We start from the raw sequence: 22,458 nt of genomic DNA, 5'->3' as shown, positions 1-22,458 counted from the left end.
CTACTGCTCCAACGAATATGCTACTCAAACAGATACTACGCTTGCCCAGTAGAAAGGAGCAGTTCTACAGCGAAACTCGCCTGTCGTATTGGGTGAGTTGTTGTTTGGATATAAATGCTATTGGATGAAGTGGTTTCATGTCTTTTCCACAATTCCTAAATATTGGGTGAAATTGTAGGTTGGGTAAAAAACAAATTGGGTATGTTGGTTGTCGATATTAAAAATTTACAAGAACAAGAGTCAAGAAGTGATCGTGATCGTGATGTTTACAAATTTATAGTGTCTACAACGGCCACTTAAAACTTGAAAGTGATTCTCCATTATTAATCTAGTTAGGGTATTGTAAATATCAATACCTCATAAAATACGTTGGGACTTAAGCTTAATTAATGAAATACTAAGTTACTATGTATGTAACTCTGTCAATTTGTGTGGTGATAATAAACTGTATCAATGTGAATTCAACTTTGCAAGCTTCTAGGTTATAGTGTACGTCACCTTATTCTAAAAATTCTCATTACAGATTTAAGGTTTAATTAATTGAAATATTTCAAAAATGAGTACTTTCCCAGTGCCAAAGTGTCCTAGTGAATTATGTTTTAGTAGCAACGATTTCACCAGGGTAAGCTAATTTACTACACCAATATTTCTTTTGTCTGGCATGATCGTCTAAATATTAAACTATTGAGCGTTTTGACTGTATTTAAGTATCCATATAAATTACCTAAAGTAATAGACGAGTTCAACATGCAAGTAACAATAACGTTTTTCAATGGCTTTGCAGTTTTTGTTTTTCGGCTCATGCATGATCTGACGTGCACTTGCACATATACGCATTTAATGTTACCACACCCCAAGCCCACCACCATGTGTGGGACTCTAAATTCCTGAGCTGAGAGCCAACCATGCAGGAGGCATTGAACACCCCAGAATATCCGTGAAAGAGACTCTCGACACTGTTATGGGTCCCCGGCATAGTCATTGGATGAAAATATTAATTTAATACTCACTACACTGCCTAGTTTTCTCCGAGATTAAATTAGAATTTTCATACGTAGTTAGAGTTATGCTTCAGCCTACTCATGATTTACGCTATTTGGAGTAGGCTACATAATAGCCTGTATCCTCCCACCTTGGTAAGTCACCATATAGAAGAGATGTCTCTCCTCCTCATAAGGCTGTCCGTAAACACCAGTGACACTATCCACTCCTGCGCACTCGATGACTCAAATCAACTCAACAAAACCTGGCTCAGGTCTGGTGTCAGTGTTCATCATACTTGATCATTTACAGGGCATCTAGCATGACTTGATTACTGTTTTCAGACATTAGGACATTCTAACCTGAGGCCTCTGGATTGCAAAGGTAGCATCATGCCACTCCTTGTCTGACATTTTTTAAAACTAGATATGGAAAAAATGTCTTTTACTAATTGTTATTTTATTTATTTATCAGTGCCTCCCTGTTTGAGAGATAATGGAAAGAATAATTTAAATATCCTTATTGAAGGATGGTTGGCTGTTCACTCAGACAATCTGGAAAGATACGACTCACGACACCCACTATGTTCTCTGAAAGGGAATTAGACTTTCCGGTTTCTAACCGATATGATATCATCTCGATTCTAGTCCGGTGTCCTGGTAGTCGAAATAACTTGGTGTCAAATGGATCACACACCAAATGTCTGGAATGGCTACTGGTCAACAGATATTGGAAATTTAAATGAAATGAAAAAATTCTTTATTAGGCGGAAATTGGATGTTGATGAAAGCAACGCTCCCTCTCTTATCGGCCGACATCACTGTGCCATTGAGTGTTTCAAACATAATGTTGTCAGCTTCAAGTTAGGTAGATGCCTCGTGAACAGTTGCAACCCCTATCCCCTCCCCTACAAGAGAGAGACATCACATATTTTTTGTGGTGAGGATTGAGAAGTTCACTTAACGCCTCGAAGACTCATGTTTCCAATCTGCTTACATCTGGATAGTTACACAGTAAGAGAAGAAGCGTTTGAGGAGTCAGAGATCACAACCATTCATGACGTTTCTAGTACGCTACTATACTTACTACTATGTTTCACTAGAAAGTTACAAGTTTCTAGGAGCAAGTAGAATGGTCAATTCCCATCAGATTGGAAAGCAAGGCCTAAAAATGTAATAGCCTAAACAAGTTTTAATTTACTGCAATCTTGACAAATAAGTATTCTTTGAACTTTGAATTTATCCATGACATGACATCATCAATCCCACAAGTGTGGTCAATTGATGAGGAAGAATTATGGTTATGGTGTCACAAAGTGAATTTTTGTGACGGATGGAGAGCCGTCGTCTAGTGTAAAATTAGCGAATTTATTCTATTTTAGAATAACAATAGGGTCGACTTCCAGATATATTTTGTTGGACTTGTAGTTGTGTATGTGCATCATCACCATTGCTGTCAACCGCTGTCATCATCAGCAGCGGATTCATCATTTAACCAGATATTTCCAGATCTTGTTTACCACTCTGAGCGTTCTCGTATTTAGTATTGCAGCAGCAGCAGCCGTATCATTAAAACGATAAGCGGCTACCGAGTTGAGACGGTATCATTCTTCTTGTATTTTCTGGTGAGAAATATTATTTACCGGCCTGATTTAGTGTAGCAATTAGTATCATTGTCATCATTAGCTGCACCCTTAGCATCAGCACTAGTGGATTCAAACCCTGTCACATGACCAGTGGCGTGATCGTCTTTTCAGACTCTCATTGGTCGGGAATCTCTTTTCCCCCGGCCTCCTAATTTTCAGCGAACCGGTGCTGCTTCAAGAAGACCTGGGAGAGGGCAGTTGTTCGGTGAACGGGTTTGTGTACGGCCGCGTTCCGAGCGGCGCTCCTAATAGTGGTGTACTAGAGGGTTAATATTCTATTCTGTATTTTAGTGAATGGAATATTGTATGTCGAATTGCCGACTGTATTTGAAGGTGGATTCTCCTGGGGGATTTTCTTTCTTGTCGGTTATTTTTCCTAAATTTGTATCACTGGGGGTGAACGAGTTATCCTTGGTTTTGAAACCTGTAAGGGATCTCAAGTTTGTGCTACAAATAGTTGAGTGGGGAATTTAGCTAGGCTCTTATAGCGGGTTATTTTTGAGTACTTAATTTATAAGTCTCGACTCTGTCGCTTCACGACGTTTTTAATTATAATACGGGAAGTGGGAATCGGTTCGCTATTCTCCGTATCAGTATCCACGTCGATTCAGGTAATTGTATGTCAGGACTGGTAGTCCGTATATTTTTCCTTCTCTGTAGTAAGGTGACCTTTAGTTTAAAGAGTAATTTTTCTCCATTGAATTTTTATTCTTGTAGGGAAATCCCTATCCTTTTTAAGAATAGTTTTTCTCAATTAATTTTTATTCTTGTGGGAAAATCCCTGTTCCTTTTGAGAATAGTTTTCTCGATTAATTTTTGTCCCTGCAGAGAAATTATTATCATTTATAGTAAGTTTTCCTTGCTTGGTTTTCATACTATAGAGTGGCCCAGTATTTTAACTTTTCTTAGCAGTTTCTGACTTGCTGTAATTCCTAGTAGGAAAATTCCAATCATTTCCTTGAGAACTCAGGTACAGCTTGAGTTCGTCCTTGTCGAAGCTGGTAGACTGCGACGTCCTTCCTCTTTCTTTCTCTTCACTTTCCCTATTCTAAAATCCTTCTAGCTCTCAGGTACAGCTTGAGGACTTCCTCGCCGAAGTTTCTAGACTGCGGCATCCTTTCTCTTTCTTTCTCTTAATTCTTCCTGTGTTAAAATCCTTCCTGATCTCAGTTCCAGATTCGAGATCGTCCTAGTCGCGGGTTTTCAGACCCGCGAATCCTTTCTAAAATTCTTAGAAACCTGTCTTCTTTAATAGCAAATATTATTTGCTGGTTTTCCCTGTTGAAAATTCACGAATTTTCCCGTGAATCTCAGTTGCAAATTAGAGATCGATCTTGTGGTAGTCCTTAGACTGGCAATTACTTGGAAAAGTCTATTGAAATCTTTTCCTGAATTAGGAGTCTCTGACTCGATATTTTCCTTGTGGAAAATCCTGGAAGAATCCTTTCCTACCCTGACAACGACAGACTGTTGTCTTCCCGATATTATTCTACAGACTGTGTCTGTGAAAAATCTTTTCTATCCTCTCATAATAGTCGACATACTGACTATTAATTTAAAAGCGTTTCGGACGATTGAGAGTGATTCCCATACCCTTAAGGGCAGTCACAGATTGGCCCTTAATAACCGGCGCGCAGTCATCAGATTAGCGCGGAAATCCTGTTTAGCAGTTTCAGAATTGCTGAAAATCCTTTCGCAGCTGCAGGCTCGCGATTCGGAAATCCTACACCTAAAACCTTATCCTCTAAACTTTAATTACCACATAATTGAAATTGATATACTGTATTTAGCTAGCAGGTCCAGCTTGCTGAGAGCTAGAGCGCAATTCTCAGATTGCAGATTATTGAGCAGATATTTATTTGCTGTAGAGAATAATAATCTTATTATTGATACTCTGTTCCCTATACCCTATACCGTATACCTCATACCCTGCACCCTATTCTCTATAAGTAGATGATATGATGAAAGAGCTAGAGCACTTTTGGTGTGGCTAATATGCTTTTTTTCAAAGCATTAAAATTAACTCATTTTTACTAATTTTCGATAAAATTCATTACATTCTAAGAGAAAATATCATTTTTTCAATGAATTATTCATAAATAACTCAAAATTTCATAATCAAAAATAAGTCAAAAAAATCACTGTTAAGTATCAGAAAAATTTTTTGGTGTGACTTATTTTTCAACAAAAAATTGGAAAATATCATTCAATAAATAAATCAAGAAAATAAATTATAAATAAATTAGAAATTAGAAATTAGAAATTAGAAATTAGAATTAGAATATTTTGATTTTTTTATATATATTTATATATTTATTCAAATTTTTTTATAAAAAAAATCAAAATATGATCATATTTTCCTTTCATCTCCTATCCTTACTTTATGATCTATATGCATGGCCTTTTACGTGATCACTATGATAATCACATGACGATTTCATCAATGATGAAATTTTTGCATACAGATCATGAAGTAAGTATATAGGATATGAAAGGAATTTTGGGGGTTATTTTTTTTTTTTAACCCCCGTGAGGAACGACTCCTAGGTAGTCTCATAGATTTTTAGTGAAAATACCTACTTAAGATATCCATTGGGCCCATTGGATAACAGTTCAGTAATTTCACGACATTTACTATGTCCTCAATAATTAATGGGAGACATCTGGAATTGAACCAGAGTCTCCCATTTATTAGTCAAGCACTCTAACCACTAGACCACTTGACCATTTTATAAATTCAAATTTAATTCTTAATGTTAAGTTTCAAATAATAATTTTCAATGATCAAAAAAGTTTGGTCCATTCCGGGATTTGAACCCAGAGTCTTATGCATGAGAAGCAGACACGCTATCCAATACACCACAGAGACATATAGTATATGCTATTTGATTCTTGATCTTAGCTTACTTTATTATGAAATAATTAAGATTCATGAATAAGGTTGATGTTAATAAATCTAATTTAAATAAATCTAATTTATTTAACTTAAAATATATTTATATTAAAATATTTTAATAATATAATTCTTTCATTAATTAAGATTCATGAATAAGGTTGATGTTATTAAATCTAATTTATTTAACTTAAAAATAGGATCTAATTCATGAACTCAATTAATCTAATAATATTCTTAAGATTTATCATTTTTAAAGAATTTTCTAATGAAATTAAATCATAACATTTTAATTATTATTGAAAATACATTTCATATGATAACAAATTAGATGATTCATTAGATCATTCTTTCTGTCACATAATATAGAATAGTTGCATCATATTATGAAAGGTCAGATGACGTAAATTATGATAAGATAGGAAGTGAACAAGGAAAACATACTTTCATCTAGCTCAAAACGTTTTCAACAGTGTTAGTGTCAAGTGCTTGTGATCAAAGGGAAGTAGCAAATTAATTTACATTTTTCAAATAATATTCTTAAGATTTATCATTTTTAAAGAATATTTATCAAGAAATTATAACAGAATAATTTTTTCAAATACCTTAAATTTTTTTCTTATAAATAGTAATTGAAAATCATGAGTGATCAAAATAAAATCTATTGTAAAATTTGTGATGTTAATTTTACAACTGATTATAGTTTTAATAGACATTTAAAATCTAAAAAGCATCAAGTTAATTCATCTATAAAATATAAAAAATTCTTAGAATTAAAGAAATGGGCTGAAATGAATTATATTCATGATTATGATAGATTAAATGAAAAAGCATTATTAAAAATTAAAGAGGATTTTAAAATCAATGAAGATAATTATCAAATATTAAATTTTGAAAAACTTAAAGATATTGGAAAGAAATATGATGTTAATAATTTAAATAATTTAAGTAGAGAACAACTAATTAATAGATTAGAAAAAATTAAAAAAAATCCAAAAATTTTAAGGTTAAGAAATATAAATTATATTAAAAAATTAGCTGAAGAAAATAATATTAAAACAAATAATAAATCAAAGAAATATTTAATAAAAGAATTAGCTAAAAATATAAATGAATCATCAAATAATTATATAGTTGATATTAAAAATATAAATTCTAAGAATGATTTATTCAATAAATATACACTTAAAGTTTCTCCTGAAAGTAATAATATTAAAAATTATTTAGAAATTTGTAGAAAAGATTTAACATCAATAATTGAAGAAAAATTTAAAATTCATAAAAGTATGAAAGGTCAATTGAATCTAGGTTGCACTTATGAAAGAAATTCTCCAACAGATAATACAATTCAAAAAACCATAAAATATTTTCCAGTAATAACAGATCATATTTTAGATATAAATGAATTTATTGATAAACAATTTGAGAAAACTATTTTAAGAGAATCACAACATCAACCTAATGCAGGATCTGGATGGTCATTAGCTAGTTGTGATAAATTAATTTTAAAATTGAATAAAAACAAATCATTAAATGCAGGATCATATATTGATTTACCAGAAAAAATAAAAAATAAAAAAGCATGTATTAATTTTAAAAATAAAGATAATTATTGTTTTATTTATTCAATTAGATGTGCAATAGATATTTTCAATAAAAATAAATCAGAAGATCCACATAGAACTAAACAATATGAAAAATATATATATGATGATATTTTTAAAGGATTAGAAGTTCCAATATCATTAAAAGATATTAGAGTTTTTGAAAAAAGAACTTTTAATAATTATCAAAATTATCCAAAAATGTCAATTAATGTTTATACAATTGATACAGATAATGAAAACATAATACCATTACAAATTTCTGAAATTCATGATTCTGAATTAGAAATTAATTTATTATATTTTAAAAAAGATAACAATTCTCATTATTGTCTAATAACTGATATGAGTAGATTAGTAAGTAAACAAATATCAAACCATGATGGTAAATTATTTATTTGTAGAAGATGTTTATCACATTTTCATTCAGAATATAAATTGGATGAACATTTAGAAATTTGTAAAAACTTTGAAGCAGTTAAACCTATTATGCCAAAAGAAGGATCAATAGTTTATTTTAAAAATTATAATAAAAAATTTGAACATCCATTTGTAATTTATTTAGATTTTGAAAGTATATTACAAAAAATTGATCATTGTAAAAATAATCCAAATAATTCTTCTACAACTAAAATTCAAAAACATATTCCATATTGTTTTACAATTTATTTAGTTAATAGAGCAGAAAATATATTTTATAAACCAATTTGTTATAGAGCTAAAAATAAAGATGAATTAGAAAAAATTCCAGAATATTTATTTGAAAATTTAGAAAAAATTGCTAAAAAAATAGCATACAAATATAATTCTGAAAATCAAATTCCAATGGAATTAACTAAATATGAAGAAATAAAATTTCAAAAAACTAAAATTTGTCATATTTGTGAAAAACCTTTTAATGATGATATAAATTATGAAAAAGTGAAAGATCATTGTCATCTAAGTGGAAAATATAGAGGTGCAGCACATAAAAGTTGTAATTTGAATTTTAAACTTCCACAAACTATACCTATTTATTGTCATAATATGAGTGGATATGATACTCATTTATATATAAAAGAGTTATCTAAAAAATATAAAAAGGTAGATCTTATAGCTAATACTGATGAAAAATATATTAATTATTCTATTAATTCAGGATATGGATATGAATTTGGTGAAGATAATAAACCAAGAAAAAATATAAAATTTTCATTTGTTGATACATTCAGATTTATGGCTTCATCAATTGAAAAATTAGCAAAATCACTAAAAAAAGATCATTGTAAAAATAATCCAAATAATTCTTCTACAACTAAAATTCAAAAACATATTCCATATTGTTTTACAATTTATTTAGTTAATAGAGCAGAAAATATATTTTATAAACCAATTTGTTATAGAGCTAAAAATAAAGATGAATTAGAAAAAATTCCAGAATATTTATTTGAAAATTTAGAAAAAATTGCTAAAAAAATAGCATACAAATATAATTCTGAAAATCAAATTCCAATGGAATTAACTAAATATGAAGAAATAAAATTTCAAAAAACTAAAATTTGTCATATTTGTGAAAAACCTTTTAATGATGATATAAATTATGAAAAAGTGAAAGATCATTGTCATCTAAGTGGAAAATATAGAGGTGCAGCACATAAAAGTTGTAATTTGAATTTTAAACTTCCACAAACTATACCTATTTATTGTCATAATATGAGTGGATATGATACTCATTTATATATAAAAGAGTTATCTAAAAAATATAAAAAGGTAGATCTTATAGCTAATACTGATGAAAAATATATTAATTATTCTATTAATTCAGGATATGGATATGAATTTGGTGAAGATAATAAACCAAGAAAAAATATAAAATTTTCATTTGTTGATACATTCAGATTTATGGCTTCATCAATTGAAAAATTAGCAAAATCACTAAAAAAAGAAGATTGTAAGCATATAAATAATTTTATAAAAAATGGAAAAGTTTTAAATGATATTATTAAAAGAGAAGATAATGATGAAGATCAAATTTTTAATATTTTAAGTGGTAAAGGAATATTTCCATATGAGTTTATTGATGATTTTGAAAAATTAGAATATAATAAAATTTTAGAACAAGATAAGTTTTATAGTTGTTTAAATCATGAAAGTATAAATACAAAAGATTATTTACATTATAAAATGGTATGGAATAAATTAAAAAATAAAAATTTAGGAAATTATTCTGATTTATATAATATACAAGATGTATTATTATTAGCTGATATATTTGAAAATTTTAGAGATTGTTGTTTAAATAATTATAAATTAGATCCTGCTCATTATCTAACAGCACCATCATTAGCATGGGATGCAATGTTAAAACTTACAAAAATAGAACTAGATTTAATACATGATTATAACATGTATTTAATGATTGAAAAAGGAATTAGAGGTGGTATTTCACAATGTATAACTAGATATTCTAAAGCAAATAATAAATATATAAAAAATTATAATCCAAATAAAAAACAAAATTATTTATTCTATATCGATGCGAACAATTTATATGGTTGGGCCTTATCACAAAAATTACCATATAAAGATTTACAATTTATAAATTCAGATATTAGAAATTTAGATGAATGGGAAGATATAATTAAAAATTATGATGAAAATGATGATGTTGGATATATTTTTGAAGTAGATTTAAAATATCCAGAAGAATTGCATGATAATCATAAAGATTTACCTTTAGCTCCTGAACATTATAAAAAAAGATTATGTACAACTCTTTATGATAAAAATAATTATGTTGTTCATATTAGAAATTTAAAATATTATTTAGAGAAAGGTATGATTTTAGAAAATATTAATAGAGTTATAGAATTTAAACAAAGTAATTTTATGGAAAAATATATAAATTTTAATACAAATATGAGAGCTAAAAGTAAAAGTGATTTTGAAAAAGACTTTTATAAACTTATGTGTAATAGTGTATTTGGAAAAACGATGGAAAATGTAAGAAATAGATTAGAAATAAAATTAGGTGATGAAGAATCGTCATATAAATTTTCTAAAAAATCTAATTTTAAAGGATTCAAAATATTTGATGATGATTGTATTGCTACACATTTTCATAAACAAAAGGTTAAATTTGATAAACCAATTTATATTGGATTTTCAGTTTTAGATTTATCTAAATTATTAATGTATCAATTTTATTATGATAAAATTAAAAAATATGATCCAGATGCTAATTTATTATACATGGATACAGATAGTTTCTTTTTAGAAATGAATAAAGATCCTTATGAAATAATAAAAAATAATCAAGAAGAATTTGATACAAGTGATTATGATAAGAATCATGAATGTTATAATGATAAAAATAAGAAAGTAATTGGAAAATTTAAAGATGAATTGAATGGTATACCTTTAGAAGAGTTTTGTGGATTAAGATCTAAATGCTATAGTTATATGTTTTCAAATAATAAAAATGAAGTAAAATGTAAAGGTATTAAAAAATGTTTATTAATGAATAAAAATATAAAATTAGATGAATTAGATGAAAATACTAAAAATAGATACATAAAAATGGAAAATTTTAAGAAATGTTTATTTGAAGATAAAGTAGTGTATAGAGAAATGAATTGTATTAGAAGTTATAAACATGAATTATACACAATAAGTTTGAATAAATTAGCTTTAAGTTCAAAAGATGAAAAACGATACATATTAAAAGATAAAATAAATACTTTACCATGGGGTCATAAAAATATAAAATAATAAATAATTTTTAAAAAAATTTGGAGGAATAAATTTTTAAAAAATAATTTTTCAATGAAATGATTTTTTTCAAAAAATTAATATTTTGCTTTTTAGATTAATGATGAACTATTTAAACCAAATCCTAATTTTCTTTTAGCCCACATTGTAGGAGCAATAACTAAATCCATAACTCTTTCATTTAAAGTAGCATCTTTTGAAAATAAACGATTTAAAGCTTGATCTTCTAATTTTTCATCAGCTATCCATCTTTGTTCTGGAGTTCTATTATTTGAATAAAATATATCATGTTCCTTACAAAATTCATCAGTTGGATTAATTCCTTTATCACCCCTTTCTAATCTTTCTTTAAGTTTTGTTCCTGGACCACAAAAATTTGCACCTGGATAATGTAACTCTATAGGTAAATTATTTATAATATCATTAACTAAACCAGATCCTATAACATTTTCAGGTAATAAAGACATACATCTAATTAAATATTTAGTACTATTTGGTGTATCTATTATTTCTGTAAGTATATCATTCATAAATTTAACTAAAGACATTTTTTCATTATGAAAACTATTATTTCCAGCATTTTCTTGAGCTGAAATATAATTAAGTCTTTTAACTAATTCATTTAAATTATTTACATATCTATATTCAATTGGTTTATTATTAAATTCTAATACACCAGATCCTTTTTGATTAATAAGTTCTTCCCAAATAGTTTTAACTAATTTCCATTTTCTACCTTTACTTGATTTTGGTTTTCTACTTTTTGGATCATTATTTTGAAATAGTGAATAAGTTTTTATCATAATGTTCTTATAATTATTCCAATCATCATTTGTAAACATTATATTATGTTCTAAATAATCATTTCTAGTTAAAAGTCTCCATAAACCTTCTGTACCTTTATATTTTTCTTCATTTTCATTATATTTTATTATAATATCATCTATATCAACAGTCATAGGATAATTACCAATTTTCCATTCTTCAATATCTTCATCATACCAAATACCAAATTGTTTATCATGTGCTCTTGGTAAAAATTTTGAAGCAATTGATCCAATATTAATAATAGATGATTCCATAATTTTTTTCAAAGATTTATTAGTTTTAAAAGTTTCTTTTTCAGGTGTTATTGGATCTTCAATTGTAGATGTAGATTCATTATAATGAAAATCATTTTCATCTTCATCTTCAAATTGAATTTTTCGAAATGGAGTACTAACTATGTTTGGATTAAAAATTTGAATATCTTTTGAATTTTCAACTTCATGAATTCTATTTTCTTTTAAAGCTTTAACTATTGGTTCATATTTTTTTTCTCTTTCTTTTAATTCTATTCCTTCACGAATATGATGTGATTTAAATTCATCTTTAAGTTTTTTTTCTAAATTATGAACATGTTTAGCTTCTGATAATGTAATTTCATCTTTTTTCTTATTCATTATTGATTCATTAAATTCTAATCCATTATATGGATCTTTTTTAATAAGTTTACTTTTTTGTTCAATTTTATCTCTTTCTTTTATTTGTTCTTTTTCACCTTCTTTGAATCTTTGTAATAAATCTTTTTCAATTTGATTCAACTTTTTCAAATCTTCATTTTTTAGATTCTTCATTTATAAATAACAAATTTATTATTATTTAAAAAAAGTTAAATAAACGTTTTTAAACTTTTTAAACGTTAATTTTTTATAACGTTAATGTATGTTTTAGAACGTTAATTTTTTATAACGTTAATGTATGTTTTAGAACGTTAATTTTTTATAACGTTAAATGTATGTTTTAGAACGTTAATTTTTTATAACGTTAAATGTATGTTTTAGAACGTTAATTTTTTATAACGTTAAATGTACGTTTTTTTATTTAATATATCATTTTTCAACATTAGTTTATATTTTCCATCACATGATTTTCTAGTCATATCTATTGTAATAAATCCATAAGGTTCATCCCAACATTTTTTACATAAATTTTGAAATTTATCAAAACTCATCTCTGATCCTACATAATCATCATAAATTCGTTTAGTATAATATTTATTTTGTCTAAAAATAAATAATAAATTTACATTATTTCTTATAACTCTTAAATCTAAATGACTATAACTTTGACTTAAATAGATACATGAAATATTTTTATGTCTTCCTCTTATAAAATATTCTTTAATTTTTGTTTGTTCTTCCATTAAACAATCATCAAATACAATTAATGAATTTTCATAACATTCATCTATTGAAATTAAATCATCACAAGAATTATAGAAAAAAGCTATTTGAGTTTTTATTTTATTTTCAATTTTTTGATAATGTTTTTGTAAATCTGTATATGATCTTTGTTCTAGTGATTTACTAAAAACATAAAGATATATAAATTTTAAGCCACTTTCTTTTTTATAAATTAAATTTAATAATAAATTAGTTTTTCCACTACCAGAACTACCAATAATAATAGCTCTCAATGGATGTGGTAATAATGAATTATTAATTTTTTCTTCATAAAAATTTGTTATATCCATTATTTATTTCAAAATTATTTTATTATAAATGAAATTATTAAAAATAAGTGGATCAAATTCTAAATTGAGATTACATCTTGAACATCCAATTTATATTAATGAAGAGGATAATTATAAATTAACATTATTAGGATTTTATTCTGATAACAATATTTATAATTTAAGAGAAGATGGTCAAATATATTATAAAGAAAAGAAAGAAAAAAATTATAAAACTATTAATTTTTCAAAAAATTATTATACTTTAGAAAGAATACAAACAATCATAAATATTCATATGGAAAATGAAGATTATAATGTTATTATTAGTAGAGATGATAATAAAATTCAATTTATTACATCTCATTATCTATTTGGATTTTCAGAATCAATGAAAAATTTATTAGGATTAACAAAAAATGATATAGTTTATTGTGATACATTCTATAATGAAAAAATTCAAAATTTAAGATCAGTTGATGTAATTGAAATACATTGTAATTTAGTAGAAAAGAGTCTTAGTAATCATGAAAATCATTCACATAAACATAATGAGAAAGAGTTACTATATCAATTTTTTCATAATACAATTCGTGGATCTAAAATTTCAATTCAACCAAATCATAAAATATTTGTTCCATTGAAAAAAAATTTACATAAAATTCAAGAAATAGTAATTTCAATTACTGATCAAGATAATAATTTAATAGTAAATCCTGATGTAAATAATATTATTTATTTAGGTCTTAAAAAATAAAATATATAAATTTTTTTATAATAAATGAATAAAGTTTTTGAAGAATTCTTTGATGATATAATCAAAAGTGAATATAGGACTATAAATCCTGTTAGTGAATTAAATTTCAATTCACCAAATAATTATACAATTTTTAAAGTTGATAATGGTGATTGTTTTTATAATTCAAAATTCCAAATTCATGTAACTGGTAAATTAATTAAAAAAGCTGGAGGAGGTGATTATGAAGATAATTCAACAATTAAATTGATTGATAATTTTTTACCATTTTTATTTTCAAGAATTGAACTTAGAAAACATAATACTTTAATAGATTTTATTGATTTTCCAGGAATAACTAGTACTATAAAAGGATTAATAAGTTATAATAATGGTCATAAACAAACATTAAATAATACTGGATTCATTTCAAAATTTACTGGTGGAAAATTTGAAGTTCTATGTACATTAGGACAATTAGGTTTAGGATTTTTTGATCATCTAAGATATCCAATGTATAAAGGTGGTTTTGAAATAATATTCACTAGAGCTGAAGATCATGATGCTATCTTTAGATGGAAAGATACAACACAAGGGGCAATTGAACCACAAGAAGGTAAGATTATAATTGAAACATTTAATTTAAGGGTACCAATAGTTGAATTCTCTAATATAGCTAAAATTCAAATAATAAATAAATTAAAATCAATAAGTGATGATAAAAAATTGAAATATGATTACTTCCAATGGCAGTGTATAGATAAAAAAGGTGTATTTGGATCAACATTTAGTTTTGATATTACAACTTCATTTAGAAATATCTATAATCCAAAATTCATAGTTATATGTTTACAAACTGATAAATTAAATGATCAAAAGAAAGATCCTTCAACTTTTGATAATGTTCAATTGAAAAATGCTATTGTAAAAATTAATGGTGAAAGATATCCTTATGAATTAGAAAATTTCGATTTTACTAATAAAAAAACAGCTATTTTATATGATATGTATCAGAACTTTAGAAGAGTTATGTTTAGAGATGATGAAGTATATTTAAATTATGATGATTTTATAAAAAAATATCCTATTGTTGTAATTGATACACATTTACACCCTACAAATTTAGGACAAATAAAAAGTGATATATTAATAGAACTTGATTTTTCAAATCCTGTAACAGCTCCAAATGCTAATAATGGTACAATTGCATATGTTATTGTTTTTTCTGAAATGCACTTCCTATATGATATTAATAGAAATAGTATTAATTTGATTTAAATTTTTTTATAATAAATGGATTTAATAAAACATAAAGTAAATTTATCAGAAAGACAAAAAAATAATTTTAGAATAGCACAAAAGAAACATAAAACTATAACAATAGGATTAAAATATGATCAATTATCATCAGGTGAAAATGAAATTTTATTAACTAATAAACAATATAATGATGTAAATAAAGCTTTAAAAAATAAAAAAGGTTTACGATTAACATTATTATATAATCAATTTGGTAGTGGATTATTGAATGATTTAATAACAAAAGCTGAAAATAATATTCCATTAGTTAAAACTGTAACACCTTATTTAAGAAATGATTTAGCTCCACTAATTAAAGAAAAACTTGTTCCTTGGTTACATAATTTAATTGATAAAGAACTTGATGATATTATTAAAAATGATCAAACAGGTAAAGGACTTAAATCTTTTATAAATAAAAAAATTGATTCAATTTATTCTAATTTACTTAAAAAAAACAAAAAATAACTCCATTATCTATTAGTGATTTAGAAAATTATTCAAGAAAATTAAAATATTTTAAAGGAGTTTTCATGCGTGATAATATTCCTATGAATGAACCATGTAATATAGAATGTGGAATTATTAATTTAGATAGTATGTTTTCTACAGGAACACATTGGACTTGTTATATGAAAAAAAATAATAATGTACTTTATTTTGATAGTTATGGAAATGCTAATCCACCATTAGAATTACAAAAATATTTATTGAATAATAAAATTTTCATTTCAACAGATGAAATACAAAACGATTATGATCCACCAATATGTGGACATCTTTGTTTATATGCTTTGAAATTATTTTCAGAAGGATGTAATTTAAAAATAATTTCACAAAAAATTTTTAATAATAAATATGGTTTCTTATCATTCATTGATATTTAATCAATTTGGTGATGATATAAAATCAGAACAAAAATTTGAAATTGATGAATTACAAAATATTATAAAAGAATGTAAACATAAAATTGATAATATAATGAAAGAGTCTATAACATTGGATTATTTTAAAAATTCTATAAAAAATATAGAAGATAAACTTAATGAAGAGTTTATAACAATGGATTATTTTAAAAGTTTTATGAAAAATTTAGATGAAAAACTTAATAAAGCTATTCATATCTTATTTGAAAAACTTGATAAAAGTAGTATAGATAGAAATCAGGATACATATAATAATCTTAAAAATGAAATAAATGATAAATTAAAAGTTTTTGAATCTAAAATTGAACATATAAATTCACTTCAGAATAAAACTTAAATTATTTTTTTAGATTTGAAATATGACTTTCCATTTCTTGATGTTTTTTCATATATGTTTTAGTAATGAATTTATCACATACATCACATCTAACTTTTTCTAAAATTTTATCTTTATTTTTATAATAGTAATTTCTAACTTTTTTAATATCACATTCTTTACACCAACTTGATATATTATTTTTACAAGTTTTACTTTTATAAAAATTATCATGAGTTTTATCTATTGCACATTTTGAACATGTTTTCATGTATTCATTATTTATTTTACATCTTGAACATATATGATTTTTATTTTCCATTTATATATAAAAAATTATATATTTTATAATAATGTTTTCTTCAATTCATCTTCATAAAAACTACCAATTATATCTTCATTATTCAAATCTTTCAATTTATATGTTATAGGATCTGTATAGATAATTTTAGTAATAATAAAAATTTCTCTAGTCCAATTATTTTTATATTTATTCTCAAATGATTTTTTAAATGATGGAATTCTAACTCTATCATCTATTTCAAATTTTGGTTTAATAATATTATTTGAAGTTTTGAAATTATAAACAGTATTCAATAATATATTTTCTTTATTCTCATCAACATCTATAGGATTCATTTTTATAGTACTATGTTTAGTATTATTATATTTTTCAATAATGTTTTGTAATTCATCAATCCATCTAAAATTTTTATTTATTTCAAAAATAATTTTCAATTTATTATTTAATGTTCTATTAAATCTTTCAATTATTGCACTTTTTTCTTCATTTTCTGTATGATATAATTTTATTTTATATTTTTTTAATAATTGATTAAATTCTTTATTTCTAAATTCAAGACCTTTATCAGAATGTATAAGATTTGGAGACTTATGATTGACTTTTTTGGTATTTTTGAGAATTTTTTCAAATGCTTTAGTTACTTCTAATCCATTCTTCTTTTTAATGGTTGAACCCATACAAATTTTGAAAATGTATCTATAACATTCAAAATATATTTATATCCATCATTTTGTTCATGATACTTATCAAATATCATAAGATCTATAGCCCATAAATTATCAATTCCTAATGTTAAAATTTTTCTTCTTTTAAATTTTTTTATAACTGGTTTATGTATTTCAATAGCTTCAATTTTTTCTTCTTCCTTAGTTAAATTATTTTCAATAATTTCTTTAGTTACTGATGATTTTATGAATTTACTTTTATTAGTTTTACATACCAAACATTTAGCTGCTATTCTATATAATCCATTACTAGTTTGAACTATTTCTGAATTCTTATTTTTAGTTTTCTTTTTACATTTTTGACAATGAATAAGATCATCCATTTATTTAATAAGAAAAATACATCCATCATCTTGAAAAATTACTTCATAATTTTTAAGATAATGGATGTACGTTTTTTATTAAATAAATTTTTTAATAAATGGAACAAATTGAAACATTCAATTTAATGATTTATAAAAATATAAAATATCTTAAAATTTTTTCCATATAAATAGAAATATAAAAATGTCTTCATTAATAAAACAATTCAATAATTATGGAAAAATTAAGATAACTAAAAAAATAAAAGAGTTAGAAATTAATAAAGAATATGAAGTTTTAAATATTAAAAAAATCAAAACAAAAAATGGATGTTTCATGTCAGTTGAATTAGAAGAATTTATAACATATTTACCAAAAAAGTATTTAGAAATGTTTGATGAAAAATCTATTAAAGAATTTAATCAACTTAAAATAAAATTAGTTTTATTAGGTTTAGATGATGATAAATATCCTATATTAGAAATGAGAGAATTTTCATAATTTTTTAAAATTTATAATGATTCTCAATTATTAAATTTCAATGATATTTTCCAATTTTTGTTGAAAAATAAGCCACACCAAAAGTGCTCTAGCTCTTTCATCATATCATCTACTTCTATAGCTTACACCCTATACCGTGCCCTATTTAACTACATCTTAAATACTATTAATAACTCCATAGTTCCGTCATACCTTTACCCCATAGCTCTCACCTTAAACCCCATAGAAAAACCACATCCCGGGCTTGCAGGTACAGCTTGCTCGCCGTCAATTCGCAGTTGGTTCAGATTGCGTACTACCTTTATAAATAGAATTATTGGTAGGGATCTGATAGTCAGATCCGTCTCCTTGTGCAGGGTTATCTTAATATCCCTTAACACCCACCCTGTATTCCAAAGGCCGAGGGCCGAATCGGCCAGCAACGGCACGGACAAACACTCTTCCCCTGAAAGTAAAAATCTCGCGAAAGAAGCAGAGGGTAAAGAATCAGGATAGAGGGAGAAGTGTAGGTCCGGTAACTCCACCTGTCAGTACGGCTACTGACCCCGACCCATATCCGACTGTAGCTAGTCCGCGTTGTAGCAATACTTCGCAATTATTAGGAAACCTAGAGGGTGGAATAGGACATTCTAATAATGGAAAACTGAAACGACGTTTTTCCTCTCATAAGGTCATAATAGTCAATGTCCTGTTGTGTGTTGAGAGAAATTTCGGTATCGGTACGAGCGGAAGGTTTGAATGATGTCGTTCGGACATATGTCGGCAAGATGTCGTTAAGTGTCAAAACGGCCATTGGCTATTTGGATTTACAATAGGATAAACGGAGGACATTTTGGGTGACGTGTCTTCGTAAAGTAGTTTTGTTTGAAAACTGTCATTGTTATCTACTTAAACTCTGCTGATTCATGAAGAGACAAGTCATCATAATTAAAAAAGCATATCATTTTTATATCGTGCAATAATTTTCCAGATTAACATGTAAGTCCATTGAATAAGTTGGTAAGCTATATTGTAATAGTGTGAATATTGAGAGGGTAGTATTGTAGTTGTTTTTGTGTATCTAATATTCTTTCATAGGTTATTGATCTGAAATGCATTTCGATTTTTAATTTGAGTTGAGCTTTGAGTTTTAATTTGAGAATTGACCATGTTTTTATTGAATTTGCTAACTTATTGCTTAGTTGTCGAAATTAAAGCAATTTTCACGCATTTTTCAAGTACAGTTACAATTTTATGTTGAAAAAGCTACTGTATTTTTTTGTGGATGGGGAATAGTTTTCAGTGAAAAGGCCACAGTTGGAATTGAGATGTAACCGGAAAAACGTCATGTAAGGCCAGGGACACACGAACGGTTTTTTTTGGATGAAGTGCAAAGTACACAGGAAGACATGGAGAAGGACACACTTCGCCGGGCCGGCTAAAAACCGGACCCGGCGAGAAAATCAGCCGGCGGAACAGCCGGCTATTCTCTACTTCGCCGGGCTGGCTGTTTTGCCGGCTATCCGGCTGTTTCGCCGGCCAGCAGGTTGGAGGGCATTGTACATATGGAGATGAACACACGGTTCGGCAGGGGTGCCCAGAAGGGGGGCATGGCGCAATTTGCGCCATCAACATTTTGTGGGGGGGGGGGCATGATTTTTTTTTATATTTTATTTCGACATTTTAAACCATGGCTAAAAAGTCAAGGTATTAAACAGAGATATCCTAATTTAGTTAATTTCAATACTTTTTCCCACCTTTACAATGTTATATTTTGCCAAGTGTAACTCAATTTAAAGCATAGAAAATACAATTGATAATATTTTGTATGCAGGAACTTTAGTAATTTTATGCCTATGAGTTTAAAGGTAAATCTTTGACAAAAATAAATTATTACTTCATCATCCACTATTATTCTGATCTCCTTTGCTTAATTTTAATTTTTAATGGTCCTGTGTATGAGTTTCCTTGCTGTCGCAACCTAATTTTCTTAAAAGCCAATAAGTTAAATTGTAATGTACATTTTAATCTAATAATTATTTCAATTTCGAGGGCGTTTCATGATGATATTAATGTCTCTCAAATGGGAATGCAATTATAAACAACATTGCAAACTCTAGTGAATTTGACAGAAGAAAAAACTTCTCTTGTCAAAATTTGTGAAAAATATCAAATGCCAATTTGAAGCCAATTTTAATCTTTCAAATTTACACCCTATTTATCACACAGAAATCACGTAATTATTGTAATGCTTCATTACTTTTTTTTGTATAATATGTCAAATGTTCGTTTTTCAGGAAACAGCCCCGGAAGAATTTTTCTCGACGGTTCTATAATATGTATTTTGGGGCTCTGACTTCTATTAATTCTAATCTGAAATTTGCTGACACGCCAGAGGCGGGCTTCACCCCCAAAACCCCCCAAACTTTCGGACTTTTTTCAAGTTTTGCATTTAATCTTGAGAACCTTCAACTTTTCGAGAAAAAGCATTCTCTAAAATATTAAAGATAATAAAATTTCTAATAAATTGAGTGGTCGCGCAGGACTCTACGATTTTTGGTTCCGGAGCTACGAGTTTTCAAAAAAGGGGTATTTTTAAGGGGTTTTCAAAATTATGCAAACCTACCACTTCTACCCTATACAACTAGGATCTTTTTCTAGTAATGATAGAAAGCCACACATCACGTGAAAGAACAATATTAATTCTGAACAGAATTCCTCAGGTATTTTTGAATTTAGTAGAGGTGGGAGGGAAATACACCCAAAAATAGAAAATCATGTCCTACAGCCAAAATTCAAATTTTCATTATAATACCTTTTCAAGGCCTTCCTAACAAAAAAGAAACATATTTCGACTGAAATCACCTTACGAGGGTTATGTTCTATGAAAATCACTTGTTAGATTTCAGTATTTCCTAGTGATATGTCAAGGATCAAAACTTCAAACACTTATAACTTTTTTCTGAATAATCACATCTCCTCGTACTACAGCTCGTTCATATCAGCTCGTCAAGGCGGTTGAAAATCATGTATGTCACTGAAATTTGTTAACAAAATAGAAAATTCCTCCTTAGTGTATTTTAGCCCATATTTCAATGCATAGAAAAATGACCGATTTCTATATTCAAAACTGTGTGTATCGATAACTCAAAATGATACTTCGTCTTGATTTGAAGAAAAGAATCTCCTCTTTTATGTGAGGTGAATGATTTTTGTAAAAATATAATCGTGAAGTAAGATACGTTTGTTTCAAAAAATCAAGAAATTTGCGATATTTTTTTCGTTTTCACAGTCTCGACAGTTTTTCGACAATAAACAGTAATGCAAGATCAATTTAAGGCAACTCAGCTTATAGAGCATGAAATTTTCTCTCATTTAAGATCAATCGCATGTTTCTATCATGTATTTTACTCGTTTCAGAGACTCTTTAAACACTAAAATCGCAAGAAAAATGAGAAAATAAAAATCATCATTCAATAGGCTGTAACTTTTGAACAGTAACAGAAGTATAATTCATGGGAGTGAAAAGAGGAGAAAATTCATCACAACCTCGACTACTTTTTGGATTTTTTATCTGAAGTGTTCCACAAGATACGCAAAGTTGCATATGCGAGACTGTGAAAATGAGGGAAATATCACAAATTTCTCGCACATTCAAAGATGCGTATCTTGTGGAACACTTCAGATAAAAAATAAAAAAAATAGTCCTGCGCGACCACTCAATTCATTGGAAATTTTATCATCTTTAATATTGTATGGAGAATGCTTTTTCTCGAAAAATTCAAGGTTCTCGAGATTAAATGGAAAACTTGAAAAAAGTCCAAAATTTTGGCGGTGAATTCGCCCTCTGGCGTGTCAGCAAATTCCAGATTAGAATTCAGCGCCCCAAAATACATAAAGAACCGTCGAAAAAAATTCTTTCGGTTCTGTTTCCTGAAAAACGACCATTTGAGTGGACTATACGTTGTTATTGGTATTAATAGATAGAATTTACTAAATGTA

The 22,458-nt window shown here is 26.9% G+C and overlaps 2 protein-coding genes across 3 annotated transcripts in view; both read left to right on the top strand.

Annotated features, from left to right (window-relative positions):
- Nucleotides 1-205: 205 nt before the first annotated feature.
- Nucleotides 206-22,458, top strand: part of LOC111043740 (conserved oligomeric Golgi complex subunit 2) — a 68,620-nt gene continuing 46,367 nt past the window's right edge. Inside the window, exon 1 of the mRNA XM_039422357.1 lies at nt 206-622. Within this exon, the coding sequence (XP_039278291.1) occupies nt 557-622 (66 nt within the window). The 5' untranslated portion in view covers nt 206-556. The remainder of the gene's footprint in view (nt 623-22,458) is intronic.
- LOC120350099 lies at nt 8,387-14,719 on the top strand. Of its 2 annotated transcripts, none has more exons than XM_039422355.1 (2): nt 8,387-11,276; nt 14,456-14,719. In XM_039422355.1, exon 1 carries the CDS (start codon nt 8,615-8,617, stop codon nt 10,871-10,873), a length of 2,259 nt encoding a protein of 752 aa, XP_039278289.1. In that variant the 5' UTR covers nt 8,387-8,614; the 3' UTR covers nt 10,874-11,276; nt 14,456-14,719. The 2 variants fall into 2 exon arrangements, with proteins under 2 accessions (XP_039278289.1, XP_039278288.1); XM_039422354.1 differs by having other exon boundaries at nt 8,387-11,386.

Source organism: Nilaparvata lugens, chromosome 2, assembly GCF_014356525.2.
Source record: "Nilaparvata lugens isolate BPH chromosome 2, ASM1435652v1, whole genome shotgun sequence".
In the NCBI taxonomy this organism is placed as follows: Eukaryota; Metazoa; Arthropoda; class Insecta; order Hemiptera; family Delphacidae; genus Nilaparvata; species Nilaparvata lugens.
Note: the sequence above shows the minus strand (reverse complement) of the source record. Positions and strands in the feature narration are given on the sequence as shown.